This window comes from Solanum tuberosum, unplaced genomic scaffold (genome assembly GCF_000226075.1).
Source record: "Solanum tuberosum cultivar DM 1-3 516 R44 unplaced genomic scaffold, SolTub_3.0 scf00174, whole genome shotgun sequence".
In the NCBI taxonomy this organism is placed as follows: Eukaryota; Viridiplantae; Streptophyta; class Magnoliopsida; order Solanales; family Solanaceae; genus Solanum; species Solanum tuberosum.
In genome coordinates, this window is record NW_006239103.1 from 886,695 (window position 1) to 907,570 (window position 20,876).

General features: G+C 29.9%; 2 protein-coding genes across 2 annotated transcripts; both read right to left on the minus strand.

The window, feature by feature from the left end:
* Positions 1–2,667: 2,667 nt before the first annotated feature.
* On the minus strand, positions 2,668–12,610 carry LOC102595909 (deacetoxyvindoline 4-hydroxylase-like). The gene is made up of 5 exons (XM_006354447.2): positions 12,517–12,610; positions 11,936–12,385; positions 11,554–11,842; positions 3,195–3,221; positions 2,668–3,120 (listed from the first exon to the last, which is right to left on the minus strand). The coding sequence occupies exons 2-5, from the start codon at positions 12,370–12,372 to the stop codon at positions 2,875–2,877; spliced, it is 999 nt and encodes a 332-aa protein (XP_006354509.1). The 5' UTR covers positions 12,373–12,385; positions 12,517–12,610; the 3' UTR covers positions 2,668–2,874.
* A 5,743-nt stretch (positions 12,611–18,353) lies between these two features.
* Positions 18,354–19,454, minus strand: LOC107061897 (1-aminocyclopropane-1-carboxylate oxidase homolog). The gene is made up of 2 exons (XM_015311860.1): positions 19,042–19,454; positions 18,354–18,479 (listed from the first exon to the last, which is right to left on the minus strand). The coding sequence occupies exons 1-2, from the start codon at positions 19,420–19,422 to the stop codon at positions 18,354–18,356; spliced, it is 507 nt and encodes a 168-aa protein (XP_015167346.1). The 5' UTR covers positions 19,423–19,454.
* Positions 19,455–20,876: the final 1,422 nt, after the last annotated feature.

The following is a 20,876-nucleotide window of genomic DNA, read 5'->3' on the forward strand; positions in this document are numbered from 1 at the left end:
AATTTAAAATATTTTTAAAATCATATAGAAATTTCAATAACTTCTCAAATTCCATAATATGAGGAGTAATATATATTGGGCCCCGTGCTGGCACGGGGTCCTATATCTAGTATTACTATAAGACACAAAAAAGTACTCTATATGATTTTTTTAATGTTATAAGCTTATTAGTATATTAAAAAAGTAAGAAAACTACTGTGATAACTTTGAAGACAATAATGGGCCCTACATTTATAGAAGTCCGTGTGTTTTGTTTTACTCTTCCAATGTGTGGATAGCCACGTGGCCTTAAGAATATGCTAGAATTTGGGTGATTTTTATGGAATTTCAATACTTCCTATGCACGAAGTACAACTGCTATTAAACTGTACATTTTGCTTATTTACGGATTTGCCCTTGGTCGTCCTGGTCTTCTTCACCTTTCTATATAATAGAAAATATATATATATATATATGATTAGATAGATAAGGGATATGTGGTGATGAAATGATTATTATATTATATCAGATATAAGATAAGAGAAATGTGGTGATGAAATGGTTATTAGATTATACTCCCTCCGTCCCTTTTTAGTTGTCCACTTTAGAAATGGCACATAGATTAAGGCAACAATGATTAGCACAGTGAAGTTACAATTTTACCCTTATGACAACTTTTCACTTCAAAATTACAACCACATATTTGAATTCAAATGAAATAAATTGGAGGGAAACAACATACACTTTTACAATTTTCAAGAAGTGTAAATAAGGATATAATAGGAAAAAATTTGTTGTCCTTTCTTGATTTGTCAAAATGGACAACTAAATAGGGACAACCAAAAAAGGAAATATGGACAAGTAAATAGGGACGGAGGGAGTATTAGATAAGATAAGATAAAGACATATGTGGAGATGAATGGATTAAAAAAGGAATAACCACATAAATGGCCATAAAATCTAAAATAATTACATGTTCGTGCTCAAATTCAAAATAATTCAAGAAATACATAGTCTCTCATAAATAATTCAATATTTATTTTAATTTCTTTTCACTTGAAACTTTATTTAATTAATTTATTATCTTTTCACTTTTAATTATTTTTAATAAATCATGTGTATTTTTTTTTTAAAAAAACAATTTAAAAGTGTCCTTTAATTTTAATATTTTTATGTTTTATTTGATTTTTCTTCACTTATTTTGATATCCGTTCAAAATTAACTTATTTTAAATAAAGAAAAAAGTAGTCTCTCCATTCCATCTACAATAAGATAGAAGGGGATAACATTATTTGATTGATACTTATCCCTTTTTGCTGCTGCTTGGTGACCAGTTTTATCAAACAAATAATCAATACTTGAAAGTCTTTATATAGTGGGGAATTTTCTTCTGATATGAGCTTAGCTTCTTGGTGACCTTCTTCAGGTTGGCAACAAAAGCTACTCATCTCTACATTTTGTTATCATTTCTTATAAATTGTTACTCATTTTGTAACACATCTTATCAAATAACAAGTTTGTAAGTGCAATTCATAGAGTTACAGCAAATAAGGTAGGGCCAAGGACCTCCAAAGATGTATGGTCCAATCAAAGACTTTCTGGTCCAATCAAAGATTTCTCCAGCCTGTTGATGATTTTTGTAGACTTTTTTTTTTTGGTTTCCCAGTCGGTGTTCGGAGCCCACAGTCTTTATCACATATATGGATATTAAATAAGGAAAAACTATCTAATTAGACATACTTTATTACCACATATACTTAATTTACCTCTAATTTTAAAAAATTTACACAAAATACCACTTTTAATATTTATACAATATATTTTAAAATATTTAATCAGATACACAAATCCCTTAAATATGATATTGAATAATTATATTAAAATTAACCTCTTTGATTAATGTTAAATTATCAATTCAATTTTTTCATAATGATTTCATAATGTAGTATCACTACTTGAGGGAGGACTGGGTGACCATAACATCTCTAGGAATTTCTTAATATATACTCCAGATGCGCCACTGGCAACACGTATCCAAATATGATCAATAAGAAATGAAGATAAATTGCTATACTGAGGCAGTGACCTCTAATGAAGATAAACTGCTATTCTGAAGATATAATTTTTATAGGATATGATTTTTATTTTTATTAATTAGATAGATAAGAAATATGTGGAGATGAATGGATTAAAAAAAAAGCAAGGTTATAATATGACACAGTTGCCCTAATATAAATAATGAAAATGGTTAAAATGTCATTAATCGTCCTTTGTTTGGCTTTAGTAGAAATAACGGGAAAAAGACAAGAATATTCTCTCCATTCCATTTTATGTGACATCCTTTAGTTTGACTCGGTGTTTATAAAAAAAAAACAAAACTTTTATACTTGTGGTCTAAAATAATTCTTAAATATTTGTATGACTGAAAATTATTTCATTAAGGCTAGCGGAATTTTAAAGTTAAATTAGTTTTAATTATAATAAAGTGATAATCTTTTTCGGAACAAACAAAAAAAAGTGTAATATAAAATAAAACGAAGAATTTGAATTTTTGGCTAAAAAAAGGTGTCACATCACTTACGGAATGGTTAACTTTATCAGAAAAATGAATAGTATTATCCAACATGATTATGAAGATGAAATGAAAAAAACATATATAATTCAATTAGCCCATAATTGCGCAACTACTTGAAGCTAAATTACAGAAGTCCTCGAATTTGAGATGGTCATTAAATTATGGATTATTTCCATAGAAAGTTATTCAACATTAAACAACAGAATATGAAAGACATTGTTAGACAACATTATTGTAGTACGAATCGCAAATTTTGATCTACAACTGAATGATGATAGTCTTTTCTGATGGTTTTTGCTGGTGCTAGGCAACGTCTGTCTTCAGAGTCTGAAAAGATCAAGACCAGTCTTATCAAGAGGCTTGGAGAAAAACTTAGTGAGATAATCAGGTATTTGAAATTCTTTATATAGCGGGGGATTTTCTTCTGATATGAGCTCTTTGATTGGACCATGCATCTTCGGAGGTGTAGAACCTCCAGTGAAGAAGGTTGCCGCTGAAATCCTTGGTCCTACATTTTTCGCTACAACTCTATGAATTGCACTTACAAACTTGTCATTTGATAGGATCTGTTACAAAATCAGATTGAGTAACAGTTTGTGATAAAATGAAATAAAAAAAGTTGTGTTTTGTTGCAAATTACCTGAAGGAGGTCACCAATATTAACAACCAGGGGCGAATTTATGTACTAATTTTGGGTCACCCGAACCCGTGGTCATCCGACAAACTCAATATATTACTTCTATAATTATTAAAGAATATATTAAATTAAAACTTAGTTGAACCCGTTCTCAAAATGGCTGGATGGTTCACTGGTACCACTGCAAGATTTCAACTCACAGGTCGCAGGTTTGATCCCAGGCAGCCCCAATTCGCTTCAATTTATTTTATTAACTAAAAACACATTTTTCATTTAAAAAAGAAAGAAAAAAGCTAAATTCTGAAAGTTTAAAAGTCAAAAGACTTCAAAAGTTTCCTTCCCACACACTTTTCAAGTTCCAAGTTCCAACAATATTTTTTTCCCTCTTCAAATTTGTTTTCTATTTTCCACACAAAGAAGAAGCTTCAAGTCTCCAACTTCAAGTCAAGAATTTAGAGAAATCATCATTGTCAAAGTTTAAGGTCATTTTAGTTTATGATTTCTCTTTTTAATAAACAAACTAACAAGATAAATAAATAAATAAATATACATATATACATATATATATATATGATCAATGACTCTACAGTCTTCTTTATAAAGTCTTGTAAGAATAGCGTATAGGGCTTTTATTCCTAACGCTCTTCTAGTTTGAATCCATTTTTTATTAAGGTGAGGAAGCTTTTTATCAACTCCTGTGGCCTTAACGTTAAAATCTTTAATTTTTTCAACTGAAATATAGTTGAGGGTAGGATAATATGCTTGCAGATCCTGGCATTCCATAGATATGCTAAAAAACCTGCAGTAGACTCCATTGCCTTGAGCAAAATTTTTTATTGCCTCGAACAATTTGGACGGTAATTTGGACAACTCCTTTAGATCTGGTTTAGTATAAACTCGATCCAAGTAACCAAATTCGAATAATTGAGCCGTAAAATTCGGTATCCCATTGGGAAATATTGATATTCTAGGAAACAAGCTTGTGGTTCCTAAAACACCATAAGTTTCTCCGCTTTCTTCTGGAAGATTATAGATGTATCTAGTGAAAGATAGATACTCTTCTTCTTTTGGATGTTGTTTTCCAACCTGAAAAGAAGAAAAAACTTTTGTTCCCGAAGGACTTTGATTAGTTTTACTCTCTGGTTTTCCAGATATAATTTTTTCAGCAGTAGCTGAGGATGAGCTTGTTGCTTCATTTGCTCGACTTTTTTCCTCATCTTTTGATGTGGAAATTGGCATATTCGTGCTTACCATCGAGATGTTTTTGGCACTAGGTGCTAGTGGGACATCTCCTGCCACTTTGTTGGAATTAATATTCCCTTTCATATTTGAATTCTGTAATGGACGTGTGTCCAGATGTTCACATAAGAGTAGAAATTCTCTCATGCTTTCAGCTTGAGTAGTACTAAGCTGATTTATTTCAGATTGTAACATCCGAGATTGTTCAGATAGCTTTGATAGCTCATCTCTGATTTTGAATAGTTTTTGGCTTTTATCATCAATGGACTCATCCACTGTCTTCATTTTTTCATATATCCTGTTCACCAGGATTTTTGTCTGATTGTCCATATTGCACGTTTCTAGAAATGAAATCTGCAAGAAAATTGTCATTTCCTTTAATATATTCTATTGAAAATGAATAGAAAGATAATAGTACTTGCCATCGATGCAATCTCCTGTATTGAGGTTCAGAAGGAAGCTTGTTAAAAATCAGTCCTGATACTTGAGTATTATCAGATCTAATAACAAATTGTTTTGGTAGAAGAAAAGCAGAAAATTTTCTAATTCCTCTAACAATGGCTAGCAATTCTTTTTCATTTGTAGAATACCTTGTTTCTGCATCATTGAATGTACCACTAGTGTACCTGCATATTTCATTTAAATCGGTTTGTAATAATGCTCCCCAATGATAGTCAGACGCATCTGTTTGTAGGACAAGATTATCACTGTCTTCTGGTAGCCTAAGTTTTGGCAATTTACCACATTCTTCTTTTAGGCTTTTTACACACTGGGTGTGCTCTTCAGTCCATCCTAATCTATTGGACTTCCTTAATAACTTTTGTAGTATATTCCGTTTTTTAGCTAAATCCGGAATGAATTCTCCTGCATAATTTAAACAACCTAGAAATCTTTGAATCTCTTGTTTTGTTGTTAATTTGTCAGGAAATTCTACAATCTCTTTTGAAATGTGTGATTGGAGTTCAATTCCATTTTTTGAAATAATCATTCCTAAGAACCCTATTTCATTTTTATTAATGTCAGCTTTTTTCTGACTTAACACAATTCCATTTTTTAAGCAAATTTCTGAAAATTCTTTCAGATGTTTTAAATGTTCTTCATATGTTTTTGAACATATTAGTATGTCATCTATATAGACTATTAGAAATTCTTTTTCAGAGAATATTTTATCCATTTTTCTTTGGAATATTTGTGGTGCATTTTTTAGTCCAAAAGGCATGACTAACCACTCATAATGTTCATTAGGAGTGCTGAAAGCAGTTAACTGTATTGAGTTTTCTGCTAATTTTATCTGCCAAAATCCACTTTTGCAGTCGAATTTTGAAAAATATGTTTTTCCTTTTGCAAGGTTAATTAGATTATTTTTATTTGGGATAAAGTATCCATCAAATATGCAATTTTTGTTCAGCTCTTTATAGTTTATTACCATGCGAGCTTTTCCTCTTTTGATTTCAGGCATGATTTCTTACCATAAATGCTGGGCTACTATGAGGACTTTTACTCATTCTTATTAATTTTAAGTTGAGTAATTCTTTAATTTGAATTTTAAATTCAATTTTATCGTCTTCATTGTAGAGCATAGGTTTAACTCTAATGATAATACTGGGGTCTTTTAAAGTTAAAATTGCCCTTTCATGGTTTTGTTCCCATTTTTCTAATGGATTTTCTCCATAAGATTTTTGTAGATTTTCCTTAATCTTTTCTAGATTAAGACATTTACAAGTAATCTTTCTTAGATTTTCTAAATATTTTCTTTTGTAATTTCCATTATCTTTTTCAAGATTATAAGGATTTTGTTTTCTTGGGACTTTGATGAAATGTCCACAAGGGGTTTTTAGAGTTATCATATATAATGTTTGATGATAGTCTTGAAATTGTTGTAAAAAATCATTTCCTAATAATAAATCTGTTTCTAGTTTATCATAAGCAAATAATTTTTTTATAGAAACAATTTTTTATCCTAAAATTATTTCTACCTTTTCTTTTGATTTGTTTAGTTTTTCTTTATCTCCTGTGATTCCAATCATAGAGATATTATTTTTGTTTATGTCCCAATCTTTTATTAAAAAAGATTTTGCTGAACTTGCTTCAGATCCATTGTCTATCTGACAACATGTTGTTAATTTTGTATCATAGGATGTTATTTCTATGAATACAGATACTTTGAAAGTTGTTTCTTTAGGCATTTACCTTTGGTATGAAACAAGTTTCACCTTTGTATAGCATTTCTATTCCTTTTTTCCCAATGCTATAATCTTCAAGTTTATTTAGGAATAGATTTCCTAAAATTAATTCGTGATCACCATCGTGATTTGTAATATAACAAGGAACTGTTATCCTTATAGTATCTAGTTGTATAGGTAAATCTACCATGTTTTTACAACTAAAATTATTTCCTTCAAAGGTTTTATATGTATAGTGTTCTCCTTCATAGATTGTTATTCCTTCTATTAGGATACCTTTTACATGATTAGCAGTTGCTCCTGTTTGTATTAAGATTTCTTGATGTCTCCATTCTGTTCCATTGAAGATTATTCCTTTTACTTTTGTTATATTTGGAGTTTCAATTTTTAGAGGATATCTATTAGATATACTTTTTCTAATTGAATTTCTTCCATATTCTATTGAGAGTCTAGGATTACTAGTTTCCCCTATTTCTTGTGTTTTTCTAAATTGAATTTCATATTCATCTGGAATTAGTGCTTGTTGAATTTCTGCTTCAACTATTCTTGCAATTCCTGCACATTCTTGATCTATTTCAATCATTCCTTTATTTTTGTATATTTTACCATAGTTTGAATTTGTAACGGTGTACAATGCTTGGTAATATATGCTCATTATATGATTACCTGGTTTAAATAGATCATTTCTTTTGATCTGAAAATGTAAGCTTAATGCGTCATTAAAATCAGCATCTTTTAGTGAAATACAATATTTTGGGTAATAGGTAAAAAGGAGCTTTGTATAGGCTAGGTTTCCCTCTACTATACCAAGATTTCCTTCTCTTGCATTAATGAATCTTTTCATCTGATAGATTTATTACTATCGGACAATTGATTCCTTCTTTAAAAGTCGATTTGACTAATATTTGGATTCCTCCTAAATTAACATAATTCATTTTCTTTCTTTTTCTTTCAGGAATTTTCCTGAGGATTTGATCTATCATAGGTTTTGTTAATAGGTTTAGTTTATGTTTTCCTGTCGTTTTGGTAATTTCTATTACCTTTTCAATTTCTTGATATTCATGATAGGAGATTTTATCTCTTGCGAACATTCTTTGCATTCTGCTTAGTAGATTATCTTCTACTTTAAGATTTAATTTTAATCCTTGGATTTTTCTGAATGTTTCTCCATCAAAAGTTGCTTTTAAAGCATAACCTCGATGGTCTTCTTCTGTTTCTAATATTTAAGCAGATTCCTTTTCTTGAATTTCTTTATTCATTTAGTCAGATTCTTCTGAACTGCTAGAATATTCTTCATAGACTTCTTCGAAAATTTCTTCACTTTCCATAGATTTTATTGATTCAAGATCTGAATCAATATCTATTCTATCAATTTTTTAGATTTTTACTCTCCTTTTATTACACTCGTAGCTTTTGTGACCTTCTTCACCACAATTGTAGCATTTGCATTTATCAGTGGGTTTTTTAGAAAATTCTCTTTTCTTTTTATAGTATTTTTTCTAGGTATATACTTCTGTTTAGAGAAGTTTTTTCTTTTTATTAAACCCTTTTTGAGTTGTTTTCTTTTTTTGTATGGTTTTTCATCACATCCCCATTTAGTAGATGCCTTTGTATCATTACAATAGATCTGTGTATTAATCCTTTTAGCCTTTCTTTGTATGTTATGAGACATACATAATTGACTAAGTCTATTTTTTAAGAAACTAATTCTTTGACCAAGAGTATCCCCTTTTTTCTCTTCCTTTTCGTATTCTTCTCTGAAGTATTTTGCCCAGAAGCCTGGTAATTTTTGATAGTATTTTTCTAGATAAGGTATCATTTCCTTACCGCTATCAAATATTTTGTAGTAATATTCTTCGAATTCACAAGTGTATTCTTGAATATAACTCATTTTACAAATTTGTAATTTTTCTAATTGTTCTTTTGCAATAGTTCTTGCAAACTCTTTATTGTCTCTTTCATTTCCTTTTCCTCCAAAGAATTCATTAGCGATATATAGCTTTAAATTTATTATACCTTCTTGGACCGAACTTTTTAGTCCTTCTAAGGTATCATTTTTAATTATTTTTTCTGCATCTTCAGTTAATCCTGAAAACCAGTCATGTACTTTTCCCATGAATGTATTTATCATAATGATATATTTTTCTTCATCTGTATAATTTCCTTTTCCTAAAAGGAAATAAAGGAGCATGTTTTGAGACCATAGGTCTAGGCTATCTTCTGGATCTCTTTTACATTCGAGATCTAGAAATTGGGCTCAAATATCTCCAGTTGGGAGTCTATTAGGCATAAATCTTGTTTTATCATTGTTATGATAATGTTTTATGAAATCGTTTTCTTTCTTTGCTTTATTTGCAAAGTTCTTTTCATCTTTTTCTGGCTCTTGCCATTCTTCTTTCATTGAAGTAGATGCTTCAAATTTTCCTTGGAGTCCACCTGTTTCCCCTTTATTTATGAATACTTTTAATTCTGAAAGACTTAAGTCTTCCATTGCATAAACTAGTTCATCTAGTTCATTCATCCTTTTGTTCTTTTGATTCGGAATTATTTTCGGTTATTTCTGGAAAATTTTCTTCTTCTATTTTTTGTTTTTCTAGGAATCTTTGGATTAATATTTCATCCATACTTCCTTTTTGATAAGTATTTCCACTTGCTAATTTTTTTGATAATAATTCTTTAATATATTTTTGACTTACCTTTTTGTCAAATTGTTCTGTTTTTTCTATTATTTTTGTAATTCTTCCTGGAAGATTTTCTTTGATATAATTGATTTTAATTTCTATCATTTTTAACCGTAAGGTTAATTGTTTATTACTTTCAACAAGATCTTTTAGTAAATCTGAGATTTCTCTTAAACTCATCTTATTCTGAAAAGTAATAGTCAGAGGTATCAAAGAAATTATAATTTATTATATTATATCTTTCTTCTTGTTTTTTATTTCTTAAGGTTATTATTCTTATTATTTTTCTTTTTAGATCCTTATCTAAATCTTTTATTGCTTGTAAAATTGTTACAAGTATATCTACATCTATATACCAAATTGGTTTTATAGTTGTAAAGTCTGTGTCCATACTTAGATTATATCTCTTGGCTCTGATACCAATATTTCGGGCTGTTTTAAAACAGGGTTGCGGAATTTTTATTACTGTTTATGCAGTAAATATTGTATAATTTTTTAAGATAGATAATGCATTTTTATACTCAAAATATTCTTGTATTCTATACATCTTCATTTCATGTATTGAAAATATTAATGCATCATAGTGATGACTAGTATGCATGTATACTTGTTCCATTTCAGAAATTGCTCTATCCATATGAAATAAAGCTTTTTTATACTTCCAAGCTCTTTTTCTTACGCTATGTAAAGATTGTTGAATATTTTTCATTTTAACATGAATTTAAGATCTGATATGCAAATAGCATGGATATAGTTCTATCATGATATATAGCATTATTTACCTTTCGGCATGATATGCAAATAGCATAATTGATATTAAACATGAAATATTCAATATTTTTAATTCCCTATAGGTACTAAATATTTTTTCTTATGTCTAAGTAAAATATAAGCATATATAGTATGTTAGTAAGAATTCATAATATGTAATAAAAGTTCGCGTGTATACCTTCCTTCTCTTATGTCGATGAATAGTCTTTATCACTACCGCAGTAGTTCTCCCTTCAGGCCATGAACAGTGTTTCGCCCTAACGACCTCAGTCTCTTGGCTACTTCGTTACTGTTCCTCCTTAAAGCTGAAGATCGCAACCTTCACTTATGACTATAAATGGAGTTTTAAGAAGAGAGGTATAAAACAAACTGTTTATTTCATATTATAATTTTTACATACACACCATATTTACTTACAATACTCACAACATAATAGAAAATACTTTTCCTAGACGGGAGAAGTTACTACTCGCTCAAACTCATACTCAGAGGTACCTAACAATTTTATATATATATGTATATATCACTTTAATTTTAGGGTTTTCATATAAAAAAATCTTGTCATTACTTATAATAGGAAATCATCAATAGCTAAAGAATTGATTATCTCAAACTTACATATTTTGCGGATGTAACTTGTAAGGAATGTGTTTCATATTATATTATCAATTTTGAAGGGTGTGATTCCTTTTTTTTTAATGTGAAAGGGGTGTGATTCCCTTATTTTTTTAAATGTGAAAGGGGTGTGATTCCTCTTCTTTCTATGAATATGTGATTTCGAATGCAAAAGAGGCATAAGTCCTCTTTTTATTATGAATGTGTGATTTTCTTATTGTTAAATGTGAAAGGGGTGTGATTCCTCTTCTTTCTATGAATATGTGATTTCGAATGCAAAAGAGGCATAAGTCCTCTTTTTATTATGAATGTGTGATTTTCTTATTGTTAAATGTGAAAGGGGTGTGATTCCTCTTCTTTCTATGAATATGTGATTTCGAATGCAAAAGAGGCATAAGTCCTCTTTTTATTATGAATGTGTGATTTTCTTATTGTTAAATGTGAAAGGGGTGTGATTCCTCTATTTTAGTTAGATTTGCAAGGATTGTGATTCCTCTATTTTATTTGAACTTGCAAGGGTGTGATTCCCTTATTTTTTATTGTGAAAGATATGCGATTCTCTTATTTATTTTAAATTTGCTAGTTAAATTTGTGACTAAGTTGAATAGCATTGGTGAAGAATTTTTGAATGGATGTTTAGTTTGTAAGATAGAGCGGAAGATATTTGAAAATGTAAGTAATGATGCTATTATAGATCATTTTCAAAATATGAAGTCTCGTCGAGTACAATTGTAAACTGATGATATTTTTTGTGGTAATGTAATTTTTATGTATTGCTCGCTTAGTTATTGTTATTATAATTTTTTTGATATTATTTTTAAAGCAATGGTGCACCCGTTTTCTTAAAATCCTGGATTCGCCTCTGTTAACAACTAAACCATGTTCAATCGGTGTAACATCGGCCCATTGGTTATCACACATGACTTGGAGCCCACCATTCTGATCTTGAAGCAGAATGGTAAGGAAAACAGGATCTGTATGCTTACCAAGAGTTAGCTCTGGCAGTGGGCATGCCGGGTAGTAATTGCATACCAACCCTGGTCCTTTGTCACATCCGATAGCTTTCAAGTGGTTTGGATTTAGCCCGAGAGCTTCTGATAGTAAGCCAAGAAGAATGTGTTGAAGTTTTATGACATGATTTATGTACTCAACGGATGGTTTTCTGGATATTAGGAAAAGATGAGAGGTTAGATTTAATGCAAAAACTTCAATATATACAACACACACACAGCAAACAGGACAGATACAGAGTTACCTGCAAACTGGTGGTATTTCTTCAGGTTCATTGTCACCAGAATCTTGCCACGGGATGTGTAATGAATCTTTCGAGTTTGCTGTCTTTCCTTTTGTTTTGTACAGATGAAGATTGCTCTCATATCTAACTCGTCTTGCTGTTGGATCAGACGTGTAGTACTGATTCTTCACTTCAACATCTTGTTCATGAAATTTACGAGTCCCATCAATTATTCCTTCCAAAACACTTGAAGGAATCCCATGATTTATCACTTGGAAAATTCCCCATTTCTCAGATGCTTCCCTTATTTCATCAACAATCTTCTTACGCCCATCTTCAACTTCTATGCCACTTAGATCCACTACTGGAACCTGTAGAGTTGACTTACACATATTCAACTCCTCAGCAACTATTACAGAGTCAACTAGTCCCTTAATACCAGCTTTTCTCTCATCCATTTCAATCTTCTACCTAGTTCAATCGAGTAAATGTACATAAAAAGTTTTAAAACGAGTTGAAATTGAAAATTAAATTTACAAACCCCTAAAGTGAGATGAAGAGATCTAGAGCAAGACAATAATAATTAAGTAAGAAGAACTTACAAGTGGATATCGCCAGAGAAATAGATGAATATTACTCGCGAGATGAAATGATTACCTATATCAGATAGATCAAGAGATTCGCGGAGATGAAATGATTATTATATTATATAGTAGTATATTATATATTAGATAGATAAGAGATATGGGGAGAATGCATATCTTATATAGCACCCCTTGTTTTTTGACACGTTTTTCTACAATTTTTTTATTTTGAAATTTGTGGTCTAAACAATTCTTAAATATTTGTGTAACTGAAAATGATTTCATTAAGGCAAAGATAAAAAAAGAAACTTTTAAAGTTAATTTTTTTTTTTTTTTGTTATAATAAGATGATATTTTTTTGGAAATTGATTTTAAAAAAAAGATGTCATATAAAATGAAACACAGAGTTAGAGAGTAAGAATTTTTGGCTAAAAAGAATAGTCACATCACTTACTATATGCTTTAACTTAATCTAAAAACGGTGTTATTTGCAGTTTTGATGATTTGACAAACCATGAGACCTTGTAAAGGGACATGATCCTTGTGTCAATGTACACACAAATGCCACGCTGTAAAAAGTACAATTGGTTGGTGCACAGTCTCCAACTGTGATAGAAACCTCGGCCAATGGTATGGCCTGTTGTGTTGTAATTTTTCTATCTTTAGAAAAATCACGTTTTTGAAATGTTCTAAGTATAAAACAATTTGAGAAAAATACTTAGAAAAGAGTCACCACTTAATTTTTTAAAGAAATTAAGAAAACTTATAATTTTTAAAGATTTACACAGAAAAAATCACTTGAAAATATCAAAGAGGGTTCGGGGTTCAATTTACACTTCGATAAGGATTTAAGCATTCGAAGTGTCCGCTAACATGCGGTTGACCTGCGACTTGACTAAAATATATTTTGACTATTTTTTAGAAAAATGATTTAACTTAAGAATAATATGTACGATATTTGGTTAACTTGAGAAAAAATAGTTAAATAAATGACACATTTTTTTATTTTTTAGAGAAAGGGACCCAAAAATGAAACATTTGACTCAAAATATAAGTGATTAGAATATTAATAAAAGTAGATTAATTAGAATTTATTTAATTCATTTTTGAAATAATAATTTAAATCAATTTAATACATTAAAGAACGAAAAATCATTTTTTAATTAATTGAAGAAATAAAGTTTTGACTAACCTTTTGAGAAAATGACTAAGTAAGTATTTATATTTTTTTTTTATTAATTGAAAAAAGGTTTGGACTAACATTTTTTAAAATTTTATTTGAGAAAAAATACTTTAACTTAAAAATAATTTTAAAATGAATAAAATGTGATCAAGTGAAAAGCATTAAAGAACCTCTCTTTTAAAGAACAAAAGGTTTAACTTAATTGAAAATATAAAATTTTGAGATTAATAAAATAAATACACAAAAAAAATGTATTAAAATTAAACCAACACAAAGAATAACTCATCTTTTGGGGAATTTAATTAAGCTAATTAACAATTCTAAAGTTAGAGTTAATGATAAGAAAACAAAACAATAAATAAAGATAATTAAATAATTTAAAGGCAAAGGGGAAATGAATTTGGGCTCCCTTTTTTGGGGCCAAACTCTTTGCTGATTTGGGCTTTTGGCTCAATCCCCTTTTTGGTATACAGTTGTTGTATACGAGTGTATATCGGTCGTTTCTTAGCCCTTTTTCCTATATATCAACCCATATACCAACTGTATACAGTTTGTTTTGACGCTTCCAACCTGTATCTTTGTTTTTGGTCACATATTTGACGTATACCACTGTATACAAGCTGTATTTCGGATTAATTTCAAGTTTCCGAAATATGAAAACTCAATTTCCAGCCCGTATCTTGCTGCTTTCAACCTATACACCAGCTTTGCAGATCCGGTAAGGGGAAGCATTGGGCCGAACCAAAGAGAAGATGCAAGGAGAGGGAGTTCGTGATGAACTCCGGTGGATTTCACAACAAAAGAAGAAGGAAATGACTTAGTAGGTAAAACTTTTAAGCGACATAACACAAAATAAAGTAGAAATATCTTATGGTCCTATGAAATTAGTATCAAAACAGGCACAACCATTAATCCGGACTTCAAGCTCATACCGGAAACAAGACCAAGGCTTCAACTTAATCAAAGGAAAATCAATAGCAACAGGGATGTCAGGCAGTCTCATCCCATAAGAAACTCATTTGGATGCAAAGGATCATTCATATTTGTTTGGCATAATACATATATTGACCCCTAAACTTGGCTTCAAATTTTAATTTTGACCTTTAACTTTGTAAGTGCACAAATAGGCACTTTAACTATCCAAAACTTAAACAAAAAAACACTCGGATCCTACCTGGCAAAATGCGTGAAATACACTCAAATTAGGCGCGTTAGATGTAAAAATTCAGGGGGTCAACAGTAAAAAAAGCATTGAAAGGACAATTAAACCCTTTTTATATTTTTTTCTAACAATGTTACCCCTCTTTTTTGCATTATTTGTTGTTTACTACGAAATGCAAGTGACATTTAATAAAAAATTTTGTTATTACAAAAAAAAATTATAATGAAGTTTTTTTTTGGCAAGAAGGAAAAAGGAACACGTGTAGTACTAATTTTTTTTTTTGAGATTCAATCAATTTTTTTGTCTTTGAAATATTTCTAGTTGTTAATTACTGTAATTTATAGTACTTTCTAAGAAATTTTCAAATAATATATATTATTTCATTTGTCCAAATTTATGCGTCACCGGTAAAATTTGAAAAGTCAATCAAATCTTTTATATATTTTTATATCTTTTAAATATTTAAGTAATTAATTGTCGTGATTTATAATATTTTATACAATTATTTAGTATGGTAAAAGAAATTTAAAAGAAACACACATCCTTCAATAGTAAAATATGGGTCCCCCTTTTTCTTTACAGGTTGACCTCCTGCCTGTATAGTCTTTTTTTGTCCAGAAGGAAAAAGGAACACGTGTCGACCCCAAGGTCCTCTCTATTCCCGCTTATTATATTATATACTATTGATGAAGAGCCCGTGCTAATAATTAATTGAAAAGTTAATTTTTAATTGACGTTAAATAAATAGTTTTAAATTTTAAATTTGAATAAATTATATATATTTATATGGTAGTAAACGTTCATGTTAACTCTAAAATGAATACATCACTATTAATAAAGCTTGAAGTTTAAAGAAAAATCCTTAAATGACCAAAATAACCCTTAAACTCAATTTTAATCACAAAAAGCATACATGTCCACGGTGTGGTGGCTGATTCATCAACTAATTTTTTGTATGTTTTTTCAAAAATATTTTAGTTGCTAATTTGTTATAATTTATAAAAATCATTAACGTCATTTTCGAATAACTTATAGTATTGTTAACTTTCAATAATATATATTGTTCCATCTATTCAAATTCATGTGTCACCAATAGAATTTCAAGAGTCAACAAAAAATTTTCTAAAAAAAATATATTTTAATTATGATTTATAGTACTTTTAAATATAACGTATAGTGTGTTTGTAGGCTCTTATTAGATTGAAAAAATATTTTAAATTAGTAATTATTGTAATTAATAGTGTATATTACGTAATTTTCAAATTTGTAATAAATTTTTTTAAATATTAAGTCTAATAATTTATAGTATCTTAAATGTAATCTTTGAATACACATAAATTAAAAAAAGAAATAAGACAAATAAATTATAAATTGAATAATTGACATTTTCAAATATTAATTTACCACAAAATGAAAGTGAAGGAAGAAGTTGTGAGGCAAAAATAAAGAGAAATTATTTGAAAAGGTGTCAAATAGACAGGAAAACGGGCCCACATGCATTGAATAGTTGGCAGCCATTGAGTGGGTCACTAATACACGTGGCAGCGTTTGCATTTCACGCTTTTGGCTCCAAAAATCGCGTGTTTATTTATTTAAAGGTATGATAGTTAAAGTGCCTATTTGTGCATTATGAAAGTTGGAGGTCAAAGTTAAAATTTGAAGCCAAGTTTAGGGGCCAATATATGTATTATGCCTATTTGTTTTACTCCCAAACAAATGGAACTACACACACATTTCCTAAACATAATATTCTTAAATTAACTAGACATGGACAGCAACTAAGGACAGTAGACAAAATTGAATAAAATACTATATAAAAAAAATATACTAAATGTAAGGATCATTTATGTCACAAAAACAGCCATGGTCAAACCACACTTCACTGATTTGGGCAATATAGTGACTTAAACTTGAAAATTAGCTCAAGAACAGTAAGGCAAAACCCTTCGACACTTTCAAAACATGAAACAAACAATGAGTATTATTTGACAAACACGAACGGAGCAATGTCAACGAGGTCAATCAAACAGGCCATACAAACTTAGGGTGAGTATAACAACAATGAATTCGAAAAGAACAAAGCCAACGATGTGAGCTTACACCAATGTTAAATCATCAAGAAAACGAATACATAAGAACATTTTAGTAAAAATAAGATGAAGAGAATACTACAGATCGAACACATCACCCAAGCTCATCTTAGAATCCACAAAGAGCTACTTATCAAACCAACACAATGAACTCAAAATAAACAAAGGGATTACGAGTTGTTTACCTTGTTCGGTGCAGCGAACTGAGACAAACGAACTAGAATGCACTCCTACCAACGACTTCAAGCTTACACAAACTTGGAAGAACGATGAATAGAGTAAGAGAGTGTAACCGAATCCAAAAATTGATCTTACTCTCCGTTCTCAAGTGTGATTCTTTCCGATTTCTATATCTATTCCCCGCCTCTTTACTTTGCAAAACTAAACTTTTTCTAGAAAGAAAAACGTCAACCCCCTTTTTTCCAACCTTTTTCCAACCCCCAAACAAATAAGAAGAAGGGGTATTTATAGGGGAAAATAGGGTTCGGTTGAGGGGGAAAACGGAATGGATTCAAAATTCGAAATTCAAAAATCTTGAGGATAAGGCAGCCAGCTTGAATTTCTGTACGAAAATCGTACAATTCCTCAACGGAACAACGATTTGAGGCGCTTGATTTGAAATAAGGGCGAATGAGGCGTCAAGATGGGGACACGTTGGATTGCTTCGTTGCTGGACTCGGGTCGCGATGCTCGTGATTCTGAGCTGCTGAAATTGCTGGACTTCAGCAATTTTCGCTGCTGGGTTGCAGTGTTTCTGGTGGAGGAGAAGTGTGGGGTCGGTCAGGTATTTGGTGTTGTAATGTATTTGTTGTTGTATGTAATGGATTGGGATTGGGTTATTGTTGAAGAATTAAGGGAAATGGGCTGCTAATATGAGGAAATGGCATTGGGTTGCTGAATAATGGGCCTGTTTTTAATAGGCCCAAAATGGGTCCAAAAATGGGTTTGAGGCAAGGTGAAAAAGGTTATATCTTGGAGTCTAAGAAATAACCAAATTAAGTAAAATTGACAAATTCGGCTAATAATTAGCTGTGACAAATTAATATGATTAATTAATGAACTTCTTAATCTTAACGAAATAAAATAATCGACTTAATTATAAACTAATTAATTCAAAAATGTAAATTATTATATAACTAAACTAATTAGTAAGATATTTAAATAAAACAAAATCTTTTTGAGATGATTTTCGAATATTTATAAAATATAATAAATATATTCAAAATTTTATAGACTATATAAATTAATTTTAAAAAAAAAACTATAAAAATTACAAAATTACTTAAAATGAGTTGAAAAATATTTTAAATTTTATAAAGTCAATTATTTCAAATCGTTTGAAATTTAAGAAGTTCGATGATTAATCTATATTATGGAGGTCCAAAATTGGGTGTCAACATGGCCTCGAAGGTTGTGTCTATTATTCATAAAGGTTATGTTCAATAGACACAACCTTAGTTTTTTCATCTTGAAAACTCTCAAGAACACAAGCAAAGACCCATCTTGTTGAAGTATTCCCCAAAGGCGCAATTGGGACCTGATCAAGCTGCAAGTGTCATAGTTGTCTTAGGAGTTATACTTCCGTGCTTACATTGTAAATTTGTTTGTAATCTATGAAGTATTCAAATCTTTTGTTCGGTTTGTAAAAGTCCAAATCGGTTAGAGTTAACTAATTTAGTGGGCAGTTTTGTATCTCCTTAGTCAAATTCTAAGTCATCTAGGAGTTAACTGATTTAGTGGGCAGTGTGGTATCTGCTTAGTTGAAATTTAAGTTGTCTAGGGTTGACAACTTAGTAGGCAGTGTGGTATCTGCTTAGGCTCAGTAAGTAATTGGGTTATTACTTAGCTTTGAGATTAATGGCTTAATCTCATTTGATGTTGTATCTGTGTTTCACCTTTGCTTGAGAAGATTAGTGAAAACAGTTGGAAAATCCTGTGTGACAAGTCGTGGTTTTACTCCCTTGAGCAAGGAGGTTTCCACGTAAAACTCTTATGCCTGTCTTTATATTGTGCTATGTATTTCCCGCATCTTTACTTTAGCTACTGTTCTTGCTGAGTCAAGGGACCTGGTCCGTTGACTGATAGTGGACCCATACATTCCAACAAACTCTTCTGGCTGTTGGATCAGACGAATAGTACTCTTTCTTCACTTCAACATCTTGTTCATGAGATTTATGAGTCCCATCGATCATTCCTTCCAAACTACTTGAAGGAATCCCATGATTTATCAGTTGGAAAAATCCCCATTTCTCAGATGCTTCCCTTATTTCATCAACAATCTTCTTACGCCGATCTTCAACCTCTATGCCACTTAGATCCACGACTGGAACCTGTAGAGTTGACTTGCACATATTCAACTCATCAGCAAGTTCATGAGGTGGCCTAATGAAAAGTCTTGGAATCTCGTCTATTCCAGAGTCAACTAGTCCCTTAACACCAACTTTTGTATCATCAATAGCCTTTCTCTCATCCGATGGATCATAATCCATTTCAATCTGAATTGATAGCTTCTAGCTAGTTCAACGGACAAGATGGTTGCACTCCAAAATGGGATGATAGTGGTCAGCAGACAAGCTCGTTCTGATCTTGAGCAAGTACATAGAAATTCTATGGTACATTATCATAACAATCAAGATGTGAGACCAATTCCTCCTAATTATTAATTGATTGATCAAATAAACATGTAAAGTCAGCTAAATATCCTTATATAACAAGTTATTGTGGATCCTTTTGGATACTGTTAATCAATTATACCAGCCATTTATAGTTCTCTATAACTATAGTCGAAAATTAATGAAGTTTGACTTCACTAAATTAATTTATCAATTATATATTATGATAAATGTACATAAAAAGTTTTAAAACAAGTAAATGTACATAAAAAGTTTTAAAACGAGTTGAAATTGAAAATTAAATTTACAAACCGCTAAAGTGAGATGAAGAGATCTAGAGCAAGACAATAATAATTAAGTAAGAAGAACTTACAAGTGGATATCGCCAGAGAAATAGATGAATATTACTCGGAGATGAAATGATTACTTATACTAGTATACATATCCGCGCGTTGCGAGGATATTTTAAAATATAATAATTTTTAAACTTAAAAATAATTAATATGAATTATTATTATTGAGTAACAAAAGTGCATGTATATAACAGTAGGATATAGTTTTAAAAATTTTAAATTAATTTTCTATAAATAATTAATATATTTTTTATAATATTAATTAGAAAAAGTTTAGACATTATAAACGTCACCAACATGATATTATGAATATAACGTGAAAACATACATGGTAATTCATTTCAAATCAATTTTAATTCAAAATTTGAAAGCAATGATATCAAAAATACATGTGGAGAGATTTTATATGATAGAATGAAAATTTTGAAATGATAAAATAAAGTTGATCAAGATGAAAATCTAAAAATAACACTTTGCAAGTTATCATTCATTATATTGAAATCTTCTGAGCTTGTTAAATTGCTAAAGAAATAAGAATTACAACACAAATTAAGCTTGACTATATACGTTCTCACTAATCTACATCCTAAACTTTTATCAACGTGAATCTCATTCATTTTATTCCATTTGCAAATGTAATTTCTAGTATAGTAAGATAAGCCATATATTTATAAAATTGTCCATATGTCTTTTATTTTGTATGTACAATTCAACGTTAGCTTTAATATTATATTTTATTTATACTATAATAATTTTACATTATGACAATTTAGTTTACACGATTATTAAAAGATATAATAGGGAATACTTCTTATTCTAAGTTAGCCTATATATTAAAATAAATTATTATTTTAAAATTATTTAATTTATTATTTTGGCTAAAGAGGAATTATTATTTTTTAAATTCAATTTATTATTATAATTTATAATAAATAATAAATTTGAGTTATTAAATTTTAAAAAAAGAAGAAGAAATTT